The sequence below is a fragment of the Melanostigma gelatinosum genome (assembly GCF_949748355.1).
Source record: "Melanostigma gelatinosum genome assembly, chromosome: 3".
NCBI classification, from domain to species: Eukaryota; Metazoa; Chordata; class Actinopteri; order Perciformes; family Zoarcidae; genus Melanostigma; species Melanostigma gelatinosum.
In genome coordinates this window covers 23,658,840-23,675,958 of record NC_136636.1, presented here as the reverse complement: position 1 = coordinate 23,675,958, position 17,119 = coordinate 23,658,840, and the positions used below count along the sequence as shown (strand labels likewise).

At 41.3% G+C, this 17,119-nt stretch overlaps 1 protein-coding gene across 1 annotated transcript in view; it reads left to right on the top strand.

The window, feature by feature from the left end:
* The window catches only part of igsf21a (immunoglobin superfamily, member 21a), a gene marked incomplete at its 5' end in the record, with an annotated part of 183,815 nt that overhangs the window by 113,558 nt on the left and 53,138 nt on the right, over positions 1-17,119 (top strand). Inside the window, one exon of the mRNA XM_079266188.1 lies at positions 522-640. Coding sequence (XP_079122314.1) covers positions 522-640 — 119 coding nt within the window. The remainder of the gene's footprint in view (positions 1-521; positions 641-17,119) is intronic.

Below are 17,119 nucleotides of genomic sequence, written 5' to 3'. Positions count from 1 at the left end.
TTCTTTGACAAATTTGAATGACGATCAAATTTTGTCTTAATTAGTAATAAATGATAGAGGTGACTGTTACATATTGGACCTTCAGAAGTTTTAAATGCAAATATAATAAAATTATTTCCTAATAATAATACTACGGATATAATTGATAAACCTGATACTAATGAACTTAGTTCATGATTAATTCATCATTGTTTTCATGGTTAGGATTGTTTACTAGGAGCTTCTAAAAGTTCAAAGCAGAATCAATGTACAAAGACACAAAGAGCTTTTCCAACACAACAATGTTGTTACAGACGCGACAATTAAGTCTTTAACTTTCACGATGATTTTTTAAATGTCTCACTGTCGGCGTGTGTGATCCTTCAAAATTCGACAGAATCTTTTTGAATCAGTCATCAAAATCATATCAATCAATGTTAATGCTCACCAATACACTTCAAATGCTTTGTTTTTGCATCAGTGTGTCTGTATTACTAAAATGCGAAGATGATTATCAACTCATTTACTCTTGTGTTTTACAGGCTCCCGGAGGTACGGATCTCAGACAACGGACCTTACGAGTGCCATGTGGGCATCTACGACCGGGCAACGCGGGAGAAGGTTGTCCTGGCTTCAGGGAATGTTTTTCTCACTGTTATGTGTGAGTACCATTACTGCTCTTTAGGAAATATCCGTTTAGTGGTGTCTGCGTATTGAATTCAATGTGTTTCTGGTGGGGCATGGTTTGCATGTAGAGGGACCCTTCAAAGTCACAGGTTTGGACAAGTAGGACAGAGATGGAAGACCTGGATCCTGTGCAGGCCTGCAGCAGGAGACAAGGTTGTCTAGATTACTCAAAATAGTTATGTTTCTAGCTTTGTGTGAGTTGCCAGAGGGGTGATGTTTTAAAACTGGTGTACTAGAAGTTGGATATACTGTTTTTCCAAAATGTAACAAGTAATTTTGTTGAGGAAAAAAAGTGTTTTGAGCAATGCAGAAAGCATCATTGAAGTATATATATATCTGATACTCATATTAAAGATCAGCAAGTGAAGCTTCACTACCTCGCTGAATACGGATGGAATCAATATTTTTGAAAATGTATCAAATGAGAATGTGACAACGTGAATGAGGTTGCTCGTAGTCATTAATAACTTGTATAAGAGAATCTCAGTTTCACTCAGATTTATAACGAGTTTTAGCTCTTTGTTTAGCTGTCCAGCCCTCAACTCCTCTGTTTTGGTTCACTCCCATAGCGCTCATAAAGTCGTTATTCGTCCAGAGCAGACAGCTGTTTTCATTGAAAAAGCCTGGCACCAAACAGCAGACCGATGAGTTAACGACTGTTGGTAACGAAAAGGAGCGTGTTTGAGTTATCAGCATATAACAAAATTGAATTATTGACCGATATTAATAATAACGGGGCACCACCCTGCGAACAGGGACCAATAACCAAATGATAAACTAAGTCTCATAATTAGTATTCACTCACAACGTCAATAGTCAAAGTACTATTCCACATTCAGAGCGAAAGTGAAGGTGTTGAGTACGAGCACAGGCCACATATCCAGCTATTATCACAATACACATGCACACAGTAATCATCCCTGGGTTCGTCCAATGAGCAGCGCGCCACCAAACTACCTCAGAGATTCGCAGTTGTGTGAAATTGTTTCTGGTGGGGGTTTGGTGCTCATCGAACTCAAATCAGGCTGAACTGCAGAATAGGCAGGCCCAGATTCCTTTGTTCAAAGCACATGGCGAAGCACATGGTCAGATCCCAACACGACTAACTGGTCAACATAGTTGAGCATTTAGCAGCTACAGATCCAGATGTATCCTTTAGGAGAGACCAAATACAGAGCTCAACCAGAGTGAAAATTAGACTTACATTCTCAAAGTGGTTGAGAAACACAACTCCAAATAAATATCGCGGGGGCGGCAGGCTTAGGTAGGGTATTCCAGACAACCCTCTCGCCAGCAACGCTTTCCAGCTCCTCCTGGGGTACCCTGAGGTGTTCCCAGGCCAGACGAGATATATAATCTATTCAGCAGAGTTCTGGGTGTAACCCTGGGCGTCTTGCCAGTTGGCTGTGGCAGGAAAACCTCCAAAGAGAGGCATCCAAGAGGCATCCTGATTCCTGATCAGAGTCCCGAACCACATCAGTTTACCCTTTTTCGACGCAAAGGAACAGCGGCTCTACTCCAAGCTTCCTTTGGATGTCGGAGTTCCTCACCCTATCTCTAAGACTGAGCCCAGCCAGCCTACGAAGGATATATCTGCACGCGCTCGTCATCTATGTACTCCTCACTCCCATTTGCAGTGTTGAAGTAGGGCAGACGCATTCTTCTGTTGGGATAAAGGGAACGTTTAATTAACTTAATTGTTCCAGTACTGGCGATCAGCTGTGTTACACACGCCTGGTATATGAATTACAGAACGCCCACCAGCTCTTTCTGCCGCACGCCCATCGTTCTGTGTAAAAGCATTTAATAAAAAGACACGCCACTCGGATGAATGTTGGCTGAGAGAAGAAGACAATGGCACTACAAGTGCAATACTCACCCAATGAGTCCCAATGATATTTTACACAGAGGTTGATACAGTATTAATTATTATTATCTGCTTGCTGTCGCCACTGTGGCTTCCCTTTGTCCTGCTGTCATGATTTTCTGTGTATTGTGGGATGTGTATTTCAATGTCTTTTCATATTTGTAGTGTATTGTGTTTTTTTGACACTGAAAGCTGTCTATTTTAATTTCACTGTACATGTAGTAACCCAACTAGGGACTAGAGTTAAACATTAGGAATAGCTGTAAACCTTCTGTGTCGCATATCACTTTGGTGCTTTGCATTAGAATTATGTTAGATGACATCATCCCCATGAAGTAGAAATTCTAAATTTTGCGGACCGATAGGCCTTCGGCGATTGAACGATTGATTCAATTTCAGTGGTTATCTGGATGTAGAAAGTCTGCCATTAGAAGGTTAATGCTTCCTTCAGCAATGAACCTAGCAGAAATAGACTTGTCTCCAGATCCTATGGGTGTGTAAGCAGGGTCAAGAAATCGATCCAATTGAAAATTCAGTTCGATGTAAAAATGGTGTTGATTTGCTGTAACAGCGTGTTCAGCGTTGGAGGAGGTAGACAGTGTCCTCTACATTTCCTGGATTTACATTTTTAGACAAAACATGTTACTTTGCTTGTGTTGTGTCTTTATGTTCATCTGTCAATCACGTGGACTTAATACTGATGAGTCTTTGCTTTCCTTCAAACCTTATTGCCTTTGTGATAAAACTGTTACCATTATCGGTGACCATGATATCTCATTCAATCACGGGAGGACGTTGTGCGCCTGTAGCCTATTGCTCAGTCTGTGCTGTAATTATTGTATTTAATTCCCCCTAACGACAGCTGCTTCTCTTGCCTCTGATGTATCAATTCCAGCAGCAGAGACATGCTGTTCTCTATGTGCTCCTATGGCTAATTAGCGATGGTGAAATATTTCAGTGGAACACCAGAGAGACTCCGTTTGACAATATTACTCCATGATCACATTTTGGGCCTCTGATAACTGCCTGTGGTTTTCACCTTTGGGGAGGGTTTCGACTTCCATTTTTTTTTTTGACCAACCCCTTCACTCTCTGTTCTGTTCTATGTGATGACTGATCTCATGCCTTAGTTTGAGGGCTCCCCTACAATGTCGTCAGCGGCAGACTTTATCAATGGTCGGGGATTTACTCAGTGGACAGTTTCTTGTTTCAGCGTTGGGTGGGAAGAAGTAAACGATGTAGTCGTGGGATAGTCGGAGCACCCTAACTCAGCTGGATCTTAAATCACCACTCCACAAGAGAGGAAGAAGAATGGCCTCGGGCGTTGTGGCTAAATGGCGTCTAAACTGAAACAGAATTATTCATAACCTATTAGTGTGTCAAGTTCAGTGGGAAGTAAAGTAAAAAGTAGAGAGGAGAAAGAAAGAAAATTAGAGGATAAAAAAAGTGAATTAATAGGAAGCAGTACACAGAGTATTTTAATTTTTTAAAGGGCTTCATAAATAAGAATCATTTTAACCTTCTGTTCCCGAAGCCTATTTTTGGCATCTGCTCGAAAATTGCATACCCATACTAAAAAAAACTAATTCTGTAACTACAAGTCTATTTTAAAAATTGATGCTATAATAAAAAGGGAACACTTATCAGATTTGTTCAGATGTGTAAATATCAGTGTATATGTCACTGGTTAATGGTAAATGAAGATGGCACACAGGTCAAATTGAAAAGGTTAGGTTCGCCTAAAAAAAACCCCACTTTTATTGATACTATTTATTTGAAATAATGCAGCTGAAAGCCTAACAACTCTCCCAAAGCATTGCACAACATGTGACCAATCTCTGCAAAGGTTTTACTTTGATAAAGTGAAGCAGAACAAAATTAGAGATGTTTTAGTACAGAGTTTAGGCGAGGTTATCAAAATGTGCATTTGGGCACCATGTGTGCCATTTGAATTTTCTCATGTACCAAACTACATATTTCACTTGTATATTACTTATGATGTTCAATACATCCAAATACAGCAGCTTTTGGCTTTTTTTTTTTTTTTTGGAAAATTCAACCAGACATCTATATTTTCCCATTCAAAAAAAAAAACAAATCAACTGAATGATGAATCCAAATGAAACAGATTGTATTTGAGCAAACTGTAAAAAAAAAAAAAACAGTAAAAACACAGGTAACAAAATGTGGTCACCGGGGAACTGGAAGCTGTACGGCCATATCTTCCTCCAGTAGTCAGTCCTTTGGTGGACCGTCACAAGGCCAGTGAAGATGATGATTGAGATGATTGCTGAGTGGTCGGGGGAGGTGTTAACGACGGCGTGTGGAGAGCCGTGGGGGGAGGTGATGCTGCAGAGCCTGGCTGAGGACGTCCTGTAACTTTCCGACGTGCTGGCTGTGAGGCACTTGAAGGACCTGGAACACTGGGTGGCTCGTAATTGTCATCACTGTAAACAGAAACGTGGAAGAAAAATAAATATGTGCATTCAGTGTCTGGTTCTGAAATTGTCATACATGTAAAGCACCTTCAGCCCAGCCCAGCCCAGCCCCCCCTACCCCCCCCCCCCCCCCCCACACACACACACACCTCCCCCCACTCACACCTCCATCACACACACACACCAACCCCCCCTCACACCTCCATCACACACACACACACCTCCCCCCTCCCCACACACACACACACTGCAATCAGGATTTTGTCCTCTGGAGAGATCGAAAATTATATAAATCAATACATTTATAAATCAATAAATCGATAAATATTACATTTATAAAACATACAAAACATACCTTTCCAATGATGGTAGGCAGTAGTCAGAGTCACTGGTGTCGCGTGCCTTCTCTTGATGCACGAGACGAATCCACTGCGTTCCAAGCGTCAGTCGCAATCATTTCCACGATTTCCTCCCTGGTGAAATGTGTCTTTTTTACTTGTTTCGACATCTTCCTCTCAATTAATTTTAAAACACACCGCAAAAGTTACTCACACGACTCTAAAACAAACAGCTTCAATGCGTAAGGCAGTCTGTGCGCAATGAGGTCCTGGTCATGCTGGCTTGTTTTTGTGTTACGCATATCGATAACTTTTGATCCCATTGGCCGATCTCCATGGTACATACCTCCCTGGATTCATTAGATCCAATAGGATTGAGCTAATCACTTGGAAATGACGGACAGCCCTGTTCGCCAGTCAACATCTTCAAATCTCTGCAAGTAGTGACGCGTAAGCTTCAGTGAGCACACGAGGTAACATTCGTACCTGAGGGGGGATTTCACCCCTCCCGACGGAAAGGAGTGTCTCTGCAGCAGTCCATAGAGTGGTCTCACCTACGTCACGATCTCCTTAGTTACGAGGTCTGTCCGCCATGTTGGAGTACATACAGATCCTACATGGCGGCGAGTAAACAAGGAAGTGCGGCGAAAATACCATACTTTGAATCACTGGATAGTGCATCAAAGGTTCGCTACCTGGCCAAATTGAAGGTTATTGGTAACTTGGATCCCTATACGATGAGTGCAGATCGTTTCAGTGCCGATCCTACTTATCTTCCATCAGTAAACTACGCCAACATCTACACGTATCTCGTGAACACCCCCAGTCCTTACACAAGTAGAATATGGGATGTGTGTTCTATAAAATGGTATAGAATTTGCAGGGTTGAGAAGTCCGGCAGTCCAGTATAATATCTCACTTTTTCATCATTATTTTCGAAAAATTCTGAATCAAACATGGATCGTTCATCGGAAAGTTCCTTTTTCAAATTCAGATTTTCCGAGAGTCGGCGCTGCATCTCAGCTTGCATTGCTGCAATCGTGGCCCCACCGAGGTCTGTCTGGTTGGCTTGGTTCTTCTTATCCTCGTCCTCGTCCTCTGCTGCTGGTGGGCTGTCATATGCATGATCCGACGTTAAACTCATATCAAGCAAAGCTGAGGCTGCATCTCTGTGTTTCGCCTGTTGTACACGCGCGACACGTCTCTGGTACCGACTGCTGTCACGGGCCGATGAAGCTTCGGTAACCTTCTCATGTCCAAGTTTTAGAGACGGAGACCAGTCTGGATTATCGGCATCTTGGAGAGTAGAGGGTTTACCTGAAACAGTTTGTAATAAACATTGAAATACAAGTTTACCGAGGGTAGTCTTATCGGATTCATTTATATTTCCTTTATTAAATACTGTTCACAAACGAATTCGTAAATAAAATCTGTGCGGATCACTCATAAAGTGATCCGCACATACTCTAGTGTACGCCAAATTCCATTCCTTTATATCTCGAGAGATGCGTGACAGCCATTTCTCGCGACGTCGCTTGGATAGCTCCTTCGTGTCATTTCCTTGATGTGTAATGACCGCTGGCAAACGAAAGAATGATTTCTTGTCTCTATCAGCTCTGCTGCCACAACCAAAGACAGCACAAAAGTTCACCATGATCGATAGGTTATGCGACTCAGCCGTGCATGCCAGTGGCTTTGTGTGTACTCCAACATGGCCGACAGCTAAACTGTGACGTCACACGAGACCACTCTATTGACTGTTTACCGGCGAAAAAATTGCGGGGATTTATACTTTTTCGCCTTGAAAACGTCAAAAGTGAGTCATATTTATGATCATGAAGCGACAATATGATTTGTGTTGCTGGTGTCTGTTGGCTCATATCTCAGCGATAGTATGACGGAGAGAAATGTTACGGCTATGTCCGTAATCGTTGTGTTGTTGGCGTGCTTTGTGCTATCTCGCTTTGTCTGTTAGCATGTAGCTTCGATTATTATGTCCAGAAATGTGTCGCGTGTGCACACAAAATGCGAAATATGAATGTGGTATTTGTAGTAATGCTGGTAGTTTGTGACTGAGTTGTTTTGGGAGTATGTTCAAACGGCTTTTATAGTCTTTTAGCCCTGCTTGTGAAGTTTTACGAGGTATGCGACATCATTATATTCGTTTTGTAATGAATACTTATTTTCGATGTTTTATGAAATACAGTCTCAACAGTGCCCCCTGGGGTAATCTCGAGGGCAAAATGAATCCCCTGCCAAGAAATTCAATCATCCAGTCTTAAAAGGCTAAACCCTGAACTCTTGGTACCTCGGCTATACTGTCCTACACTCTTTGGAAAGTTTGCTTTCCTTCTTGCACTACATGAGCATATGTTGACTTTATTAAGCCTGAGGGCCAGAGTCATTCTATTGCCGTGGTTACGCTGGTCTTTTCAACGCGGCTTTTGCGATCAGATGCGCAGCTTCGGACCTCAGCAGTATCTGTACATCTGTGTCTACAGTTGACAATTCAATTCGACCTGCCTGATCAAATTGTGTTCGGATATATTTTGTGCTCCAAGAAAGCGGCTGCAAAACGGTGGATGAAGACGTTTCACAATAAAAGCCCCCCGTTACCGTTGCTGCTTACTCTTCCTCCCTGCAGTAATCATGTTTTATTGAAGAATAGCTGCAGAGGAAGATTGCGCCCACATGCTGTCTACACCTAACTGACATCCAAACTCAATGCAACCCAGGCCACCTCGGCATGTAGTATGGCGGATCAGATCCCAATGTGAGTCAGATCTGAACTCTGAGCGTACAGACTCGACAGTTAACGTGTCCTGGCATGATGATCAAGATGATGATCAAGCTTATTAGAATTCAGTTTTCTTTGTTTGTTTTATTTTTCAATGTACACTGTATACCTTATCCCTGGACAATGCACCAACAAGCTGTTATCTTGATAATAAGAAACATGTATTAGAAGCAGCACCAGGATGTGCCCATAACTAGGGCATTGTATTATGTAAATGTTGTCCCTTATCCTTGAATGAGCTTTCAAGGTGCACTGTGTCTGTAAACATAAGGATTGATGCATTACCGTATGATAATTCATGATGGGGCACTTTGTTGTTGTCAGAGTTCAACATCTGAAGTGAAAGGTTATGGATGAAAAGTTTATTGTGAGAAAATGCTGGAATATGCTACTGGACAGAATCCTTATTAGGCTATTGAATTTACTGTCAAATAATATTCAGTCTCAAGTGTGCAGAGGATACGTTCAAAAATATTGATCATACACAGAATTGACAATGTAATAGAGTTTGGCCTTTTGACCACTACCTTCATCTCTGTTAGTTTCAATGAAGAGGGCTCAGCTGACAGACATTTAACAGCAAAACATTCAGTTCTTTGTAATCACCATGTGTCCAAGAAATCCTAATCAAATCTACGTCCACTATTATATTAAGAAAAACATAGTACATCATACTATTCATATTATATGTGTTAACCTTAGGCCAGAAGGACACACGGAGGATATGCAACTTCATGGTCAGGTCATACAATTGTATTTTTACATGCAACATTTCATAGACAAGCTGCTTAGAGCAATATTGAAGCAATACAAGAGGATTACAAAAACATTCTTACAGCTTCAACTGTGTGACCTTGCAACTCCTGCCTAAGTAAGAAGAAAACTAAAGAAGAATATCCAAAAACATGTTTTAGTAATAAGACGATATTGTATTTTAGAAAAAAGCTTCTCAACAATGACAGCATAATGGCTTCTGAATTGTGTTCCCACCAAGGTTATAATAGTTTTGAATTTTTAAGTGCTTTTTATTTTAATTTTGCTTTGAATTTACAAACACCAAGATGGTGGTCCTAAAAACGGGTTCTAGGAATGACCAACATCATTTGCTCTCAAGATCGGACGTTGCAGATATTGAGAGTTTTTGGAGTCAGTAGACAACATAGATGAATGTTCCTTTCTGTATTAGGAGGACAAACACGCTATCTCATACACACTGCAACGATGTGTGCGGAAACCGGAATCAGAGACAAATCGTAATGCAGCATGATTCACTGTATCTGACATTTCAACAGAAGATGAAATTGAAACATCACCATCATCAATTGGTGATAGAGGTGTTGCTTGAATTAATTAAAAGAAAAGCATTTGTTTCGGTAGTAAAATACAAATAAGACACTCAATATGTTTAAAATATGGATTCATTTCTAGGAAAAGAAAATCTGATATTTCTTCGTTGAGACGTGTTCAATCGGCTCATAATTTGCAGTTACAGTTCTTTGGAAGTAATATGTTATAGCATCAGTCTGAAACAGAAATAATTGTTTTTCTTCAACCTGGTGGTCTCGTTTCAGTTCAGTCTTGGGTTTTCGGAAATAGTTTTTATTTAGTTTCAGTTTTTACTATTTTTCACTGCTGGTTTTAGTTTATTATATGTAATAACCTTGGTTCCATCCAAACTATATACTTTCATTTAACTGTCTTTTATCTATGAAGTAGTGGACTTGAAAGACACATGTTTAGCATAAAACACCTGGTGTTATTACAGTATAATTCATTTGGTATATTGGGATTTTCACCACTTTGAGGGATAGACCTCTGACCCATCACCACCAATCACACAACACAGATATTTCATTCTGCAAACACTGACATATCCATCCCTGTAAAGCTAAGGTCATAATATCCGGCTTTAGTGGGGGAGAGAAATCAATACCTCTTTTCCCAATAGTGGGATAGGGTCATTATTTGTTATTACCCAAAGTGATTTCTATGCCACATTCCAAAGATTACAAGGAAAGGTTGTTTGTCTCCTTTGAGTGGAGCCTGACCTTGGGAAGCCAGCTCCTACTTGATCTGTGCATAGTGTCCGAGACATCTAAGGTCGTTGTGTTTTTGTCTCTATCATATGATCGTTGGGTTGCGACTCGTCCGCTGGATGAAGAACATCTCAACAGCCCTTGCGTTTGAACATCATGTCACGTAACTGAAGCAATCCTTTCTTCTAACCTTTTGTAAAGCGTGAGGATGTAAATCAAATGATACCCTTCATGAGGCTGGTATTTATAACACCAAGAAGCAGAGATTAGCGCTAAGGTGTAGAGGGACTAATTACCTTCTCATCCCATAAAACTGGGATTCGCTTCAATAATGGATGCCCGACTTTAATTAAGCGCTGTGTATATTTAGGCGCTCGTTTATAAAATGGGTGGGATTAATGGCGTACGAGCCAAGTCCAAAGACAGCAACGCCTGCAGACACAGCAGTTCGGTGTAGCAATAGGAAGAGTTTCTGCGACTGTATGGCTGCATGAAGTTTGTGTGGAGAGGCTTGTTTGGGTGGCGGGGTTTGATGGATTGCTAGGGAGCGGCGGTTCCCTCTGTGTCCTCAACTTGTTCGGAAATTGAAGAGAACATCTTGGCCAGACTCTACAGAGTGACTTAAACACAATGGCCTGATTCTCAGCTCTCAGAGAAGATGCCAATTTTGTCAGACCCGTCAGTTGTATTCTGAAGTGTTTGGCGTGTCAACTTTTAGCACCACTCGGGCCCCGGGGGGAAGGTTCTAGGGTCCTTGATATGAGTCTCCATTTGTCTCTGATTTAGCTTCTGTGTCACCTTCCTGCTCATCACACTTAACGTCCTAGCGTGCTATCAGCATCACCACTCATTCCGTTGATTTTGTGCAAAAATGTTCCTCTCAGAAACAACTTTATCAGTTTCGTTTTGTGACAATATAGTGCATCAACTGTTGCCCACATGGAATAATCTCTTTTTCCATCTTGTTCATAGTAACAATATAGACTTTTGTCTGAGATAATTGTATCTGGAAATGAATAGTTTTATTGAGTGACCCCCTTGCCGCTCCTTATCCCTCCTTCCTACGACCACCATTCAGTTGCTGACTGGGAGCAGAATACACCACGAATACAACTGGTTGGATTGGAGCCCATTGAGGGGAAAAAAATAATGAAATTAATTCAAAGAGCAGATGAATTATTTAATGTCTGTCTTTGAGCTAAACCCTGGGGTGATAATTGAGGCAAAAATAAACAACCCATGGGCTTCCTCAAGGATTCCTCGATCCAATATTGAACTGGTTGTCTGTGCATCAATTAGTCTATGCTAAAGAATTTCAGATTTGTTTTTTTGTCTCTTCCTTCTGTGCTGTCAGAGTTTTGTCTGAAGAAAATGTCTGTTTTCCTTTTACTCAAACGTGGAGTTTAGGATCTTTCATTAATTTAGATGCAGAATCAGACAAACAGTGAAATCTCTTGCTGCCATCTTTCTACAATTAGCTTCGACTGGGTTGTGGCAATCATATTAGCAGCCATACTGCATCTCATGTGAGGCTGCATTAACAACAAGCCAATTTTACCCTCTAGCTCATTTAGTACCTTATTCAGATGACATTCACCAGACAATCATCAGTGGGGCAAGCCGATGCGCGCCAAGGCTGTAGCCTCATATGTAAGCTTGTTTTCATACCCGCAGATTTCACACACTAAATAAAACATAAGCATCTGATGGTTGCATCATCTGCTCTTATTCTTTCCACTAAAAGGCTCCAGGATGCAATATTTCTCCAGAGATACTGTTTATCAGCTAACACCTGGATTCACTGTATGGACCCTGACAAGTAGGCGGTACCGTAGTTTCATGTTATTCTTTTCTCTTAGTCTTGAAGACTTTTCTGTTTGCTGCTGCCTTTAATTGAACCACATTCAATTATTATATTAATCAATTTCCAGCATTTCTGCATTTTACTACTGTATTTTATTTCTTACACTGTTTTTTAATGTTTTAATGCAATGCATATTCTTAATTGTTTTGAAATCTCCTTTTCTTTTGCCTTATGTTGTGATGCTTTTAATGGTTTTATGTGAAGCACTTTGAATTACCTTGTTGTTGAAATGTGCTACACAAATAAACTTGCCTTGCCTTAAACTACACAGCAAGGGAATCTGAGAATTCCCTTGCAAACATTTATTCTGTAACCAAAGACAAACATTGTCTGAACCCTAGCCTTACACTGTCAAGCTTTTGAAATCAACTATATGGATCTTGTTACTCCGACATTTTTTTTTTATACCTTTTTCACTCTGCTCCTCCACAACAGATCAACCTTTTTACTGTAATGACACTTCCTGTGCTTCATTAGGAGCCCTCTTGCAGTTACCTAGCATGAGCAAACGTTTTCATACTATCATTAGGCTGATGTTTTTTTAACTGTAGGCTAAATTTGCATTGAAAATAGATACAGTGTCATAATAAACTATACTTTAAGTATTTCTTTCAATATAGCAAACTCCTATCTTAACTGTAATTCAACCACAACCACCTGGCTGCAGATAAGATGCGGACGGCAAACACGATAGTCATGGGAATACAGAGTCCATGCAGGCAACTGTGTTGCGACAACAGGCGCAAGTGGTTCTTCTTTGAAATTTCCATTAGACGTTAAATGTGTAAAAGGAGGACAAATAGGAAGATGGCATTAGAGTCTGCCCAACGTTAAGAAGAAGAGTAAGACAACGCCCGTTTTCAGAGCTGCCAACTCTTCTGTTTTTGATCATGAGACTCACACGATTGACAGGCACCCTCACGCCACACAAAGGAAAAGTCATTTATAACGTATGATAGAAGATAATTAAACCTGCAACTAGTTCAGCTGCTGCTGAAGCAATCAAAACTAAAAAAACTGAAAGGAAGAAGTAGAGAAATAAGAAGCACTGGATGATTACAACAGCCTGCGTGGTGTTTTATTCATCATGTTATTCACGATGTCTTCATGTTTCAGATGTCCATCCGGTCTGTCCTCCAAATCAGCAGCAGCTGTCAGTACCATCTCAGCACAGAGCGTTTTATTTTATCTCTTTACCTCCACAAGTCAGTGGTTTCTGCTGCTCTGCGCGCACAAGAGGACACGGCGGGCTCGTGAACCCAGCGCCGCGGCCAGATCGCAGTCAAGTGCGCCTTGCCAAGTTCGTCGGGAGCGTGCCAAACAGACTTTTGGTAGTTTTGTGGTCAGGCTCCCTTGGCGCACCTGTGGTGCACTTTGGCGCAGGGTGGGATCAGAAAGATTATTATTAGAGCATTATAGGAGCTCTTCCTCTCAGTTTAGAAAACTGTTGATGTGCAAGAAACTGGAGAATAGTTCATCAAATCAACACGTTTGATGTACACATACGCACGGAGGGGCTCTGTGATTATTATACTAACAGTCTGATGCTAAAATTTAACCAGCGGATCAGCCCTGCGTTATTGTGACTTAACAGTGCACAACATCCCTCCAGTTAGACTGCAGATGGAACAGACACCTGCTGCCGGCTGTAAAGGACAGGCCTTCCGTCATGATAGGCAGAGCTTAATATCTGCATAGCTGGCATTGATGCCATAACCGCTGGTTGAAAAATGATGTTGTAAAATGATTGTTGCTGTCTCAACAATTAACTAAATTACACATAGTACCAAACAAATTCATGTTTGCAAATACATTTCTGTCCATGCAGCTATGACAGCATGTGCCATCTCAGGAATCCGTTCCATCAAATATAATTTTACAAATAGAATTCATGGAAAAGCAACATAAACCAGCAGAGAGAATGGCGGTTTAGAAGAGTTAGCATCCAGGAACGTGTCGATTGATGCCCATTTAGCAGGATGCTACATTTTAAGGACGTTTCCACACTTTGAAAGTGAGCTCGGGATGAGTAATCTTTTGACATCATTTTGGCTATGGTGTGTGGAAGTTGGCAAATACGCTGCCACGCAACCATCATTATTGACTATGATGACCAACTTAGCTTTTCATCTATGAATGCTTTAGAATTGTGATTTTGGCTGTTTGTGGAGTGATATGTCCCCTGAAAATCACATTGATGGGAGTCAGACTGTTGATGGAATAAATCAAGATGTATTAAATGTGAGCCTTTGGGTGATATCTTTCTTTGTTTCGTCTTTTTGTCACTTTGCAGAGAATGAATAGACACTTAGTAAAACTAATCAGGGAAATATGTTTGCAGTTCAGCTGAGATACGCCAACTTAATCTCATTGGAAGGTGTATAAATACAAATCACAATTCATTTCAAGGACATCCCGCCTTTCCTGATAATGCATTATAGTTGAAAGTCCTGTGTTTGATTGACCCATCCCCCTCCTGCCATAGGATGTTTTTCTCACTTTTTTTACTATGTCACTTCATCTGAGCATAGCATATGCATTTGTATTGCAGTCAGTACAGACTACATGGTGCAAAATGACACACAAAAAGCAAGAACGGCGTTGTTATTGCATGCTCGATGACTTAGAAATGCTTGTGTTTCATTCCTACGCCATTTTGTAGACCAAACTGGACAAGCTTTACATCGTTACATTTCTTAACAGGAATTTGAATGCAGCTGATAATTTACATGGCTGATTATTAAGCTATAATGTCATCATTTGACCTACTTGTCAATAACAACATTAACCAGATATTTACTGCGTCCTTGGTGGAGCATCATAGTTTGACTCGCTCATAGTTTGACTCGCTGGGCTATCCAGCGCTCTCCAGTACCATTTTGCTCTGCGTGACATAGAGGGATGTGTATTATACCCCGTAAAAAAACGCAGCATCTCCTCCCTGTCACGCATGAATCATTTAGGAATGCCCATCCCCAGATGCATAATCCCTGTCATTGCACAGCTGCAACAGTGGAGTCCGTCAAGCAGAGATCCTTCTGTGCGGTGCAGTATTTTTCTAATGCCTAAAAGGGGGGGGGGGGGGGATAATATATCAGTTGAGGTCATATCAAATAATGGTCAGGTCTAGGTTGTTGTAAGCGCAAAGTTGTTGAATTGACACGGGGACACTCTTTTTGACGAGAAGAAACTTTCAGCAAATCAGCATTTTTTTTCTTCAAAGCACCACACTAAAACACAGAAGTCTACATCTTCAAATAGCTCCAGGAGTCTTTAACCCATCACTTTAGAATAACCTTGTGATGTCTTTCACCATGCAGCCCTTTCTTGCTTTCCTTCCTTCATCCTGAGACGTGCACGGCTGATATTGAACACAGCGCCTCCCCTGACATCCCCTTGTAGTTATCTGTATGCTGTGAAGTGTCTGCCTCATTCCTTGTGGCACAGTCTACCTCATTCCCTTCACTCCCCCTCGCTAAGGATGTCTTCATCACATGCTCCCCACCGAGGTCCCCCCTTTTGAGCGTGGTTGACTGAGGAGGCGACGGAGGAGAAACAGCGTTTGCCTCCCCAGAGACACGCTGCTGTTTGTACCAAAGGATGAGAACACCTCTTTGTCTCTCTACCTTTTACCGCAATATCACCTTGCTTGAAGTCTTCTTTCCTACCAAGTGATCCCGCTAAAAATAGTTTCTCGCTGCATAGGTTTTTGTGAGCAAGTTTGTCAAAACTTATCAGACAGTGTTATATCTTTTCTCTTTAAATAAATCAATTCATTCACTTAAGGAGGTTATGTGTTGTATCTTACATTCAATTCATTTCGTGAAAGACTAACCCAAGGGCATCTGTAACTTGAAAAAGGTCAAATAAAGAGAGCCAGACAGGATGAAAAGAGCCAGAATTGCTCCCTAGTTTGTAATATCGTTCCAGCCCTGTGGAGGAAGTATATGATTTGATTTATTTTTAGCTCGGCCCAATGTGATGGTAAGATCTTTTTGTCACTACAGGGAAATACATGTTAGCTCACCTGTCTGTCATTGATGGCCCATTGGCTATCCTCCCATAACGTTTATTTTGTGATGAATTTTCTTGCGCCCACAGTCTATCCCCCGGGCGCTCTCTGTCAACATATCTAATTATGTTGACTCCGTTAAAACTGTTTTGATGCATGGTTTACCAAAAGGGATCTCTGATATATCAGCACCCCCCCCCCCCCCTCCAAAAAAAACAAAACACAAAGCAGATGAGTTTTTTATTTCTTTCAGACTTTCACAACAACATAGTGACAGGAAAAGATAAAGATGACATTTTCTTCTCGAAGAGGCTGTATTTATGATTAATTCAGTACACAACAGTGTTGAAAGCCTTGGAGGACCGTTCTTGATTTTGTGTGCTACCTGTTTTTGAAAAAGTCAGAATTTGTCCTCATTTATTGGACTGCCTTAGAATTTAAGAAGAAGAATAACTACCCGGGGGGGGGAGTCAAATCTTTACAGATGTACATTTACATGACATGTAAACAGTCACAGACAGGACCCATAGACATGCAGTTGGAGAGTGATGGAGGTTCCTGTGCACCCAACCAGCAGTTAGGGTTTGGTGCCTTGCTCATGGGAACCCAGGCAGTAAACGGGAGGTGAACTGGCACCAAGTGAAGCCAATGCTGGTGATGCTCAATTGGAAATTGAGGTCCCATTTCGAGTAAAATGGACAATAAAGCAGGGTATGTTTTAGGGCGTGGCTACCTTGTGATTGACAGCTCGCTAACGCGGCATAGTCCGGAGTTGTCTGCGTCGTCGTCTTAGAACTTTAACCCTTTCACAGTTTTCAGTTCATGAAAGTTAATTGTAACATTTTGGTCACCTAAAATAAAAAAACAAGATGGCGACGGCCAAAATGCTAAACACGAGGCCTTAAAAACCATAGTCCACAAACCAATGGGTGACGTCGTGGTGACTACGTCCACATTTTACAGTCTGTGGTCCACTCTCCATTCCTGGTGGAACCGGCAGCCCTCCAGTTCCCAAGACACGTCCAGACAGAATGATCCACTGAGGCCCCAATTTATGTCTAATTCCAAAACATTTTGGAATATTCAAAACAATATTTTATC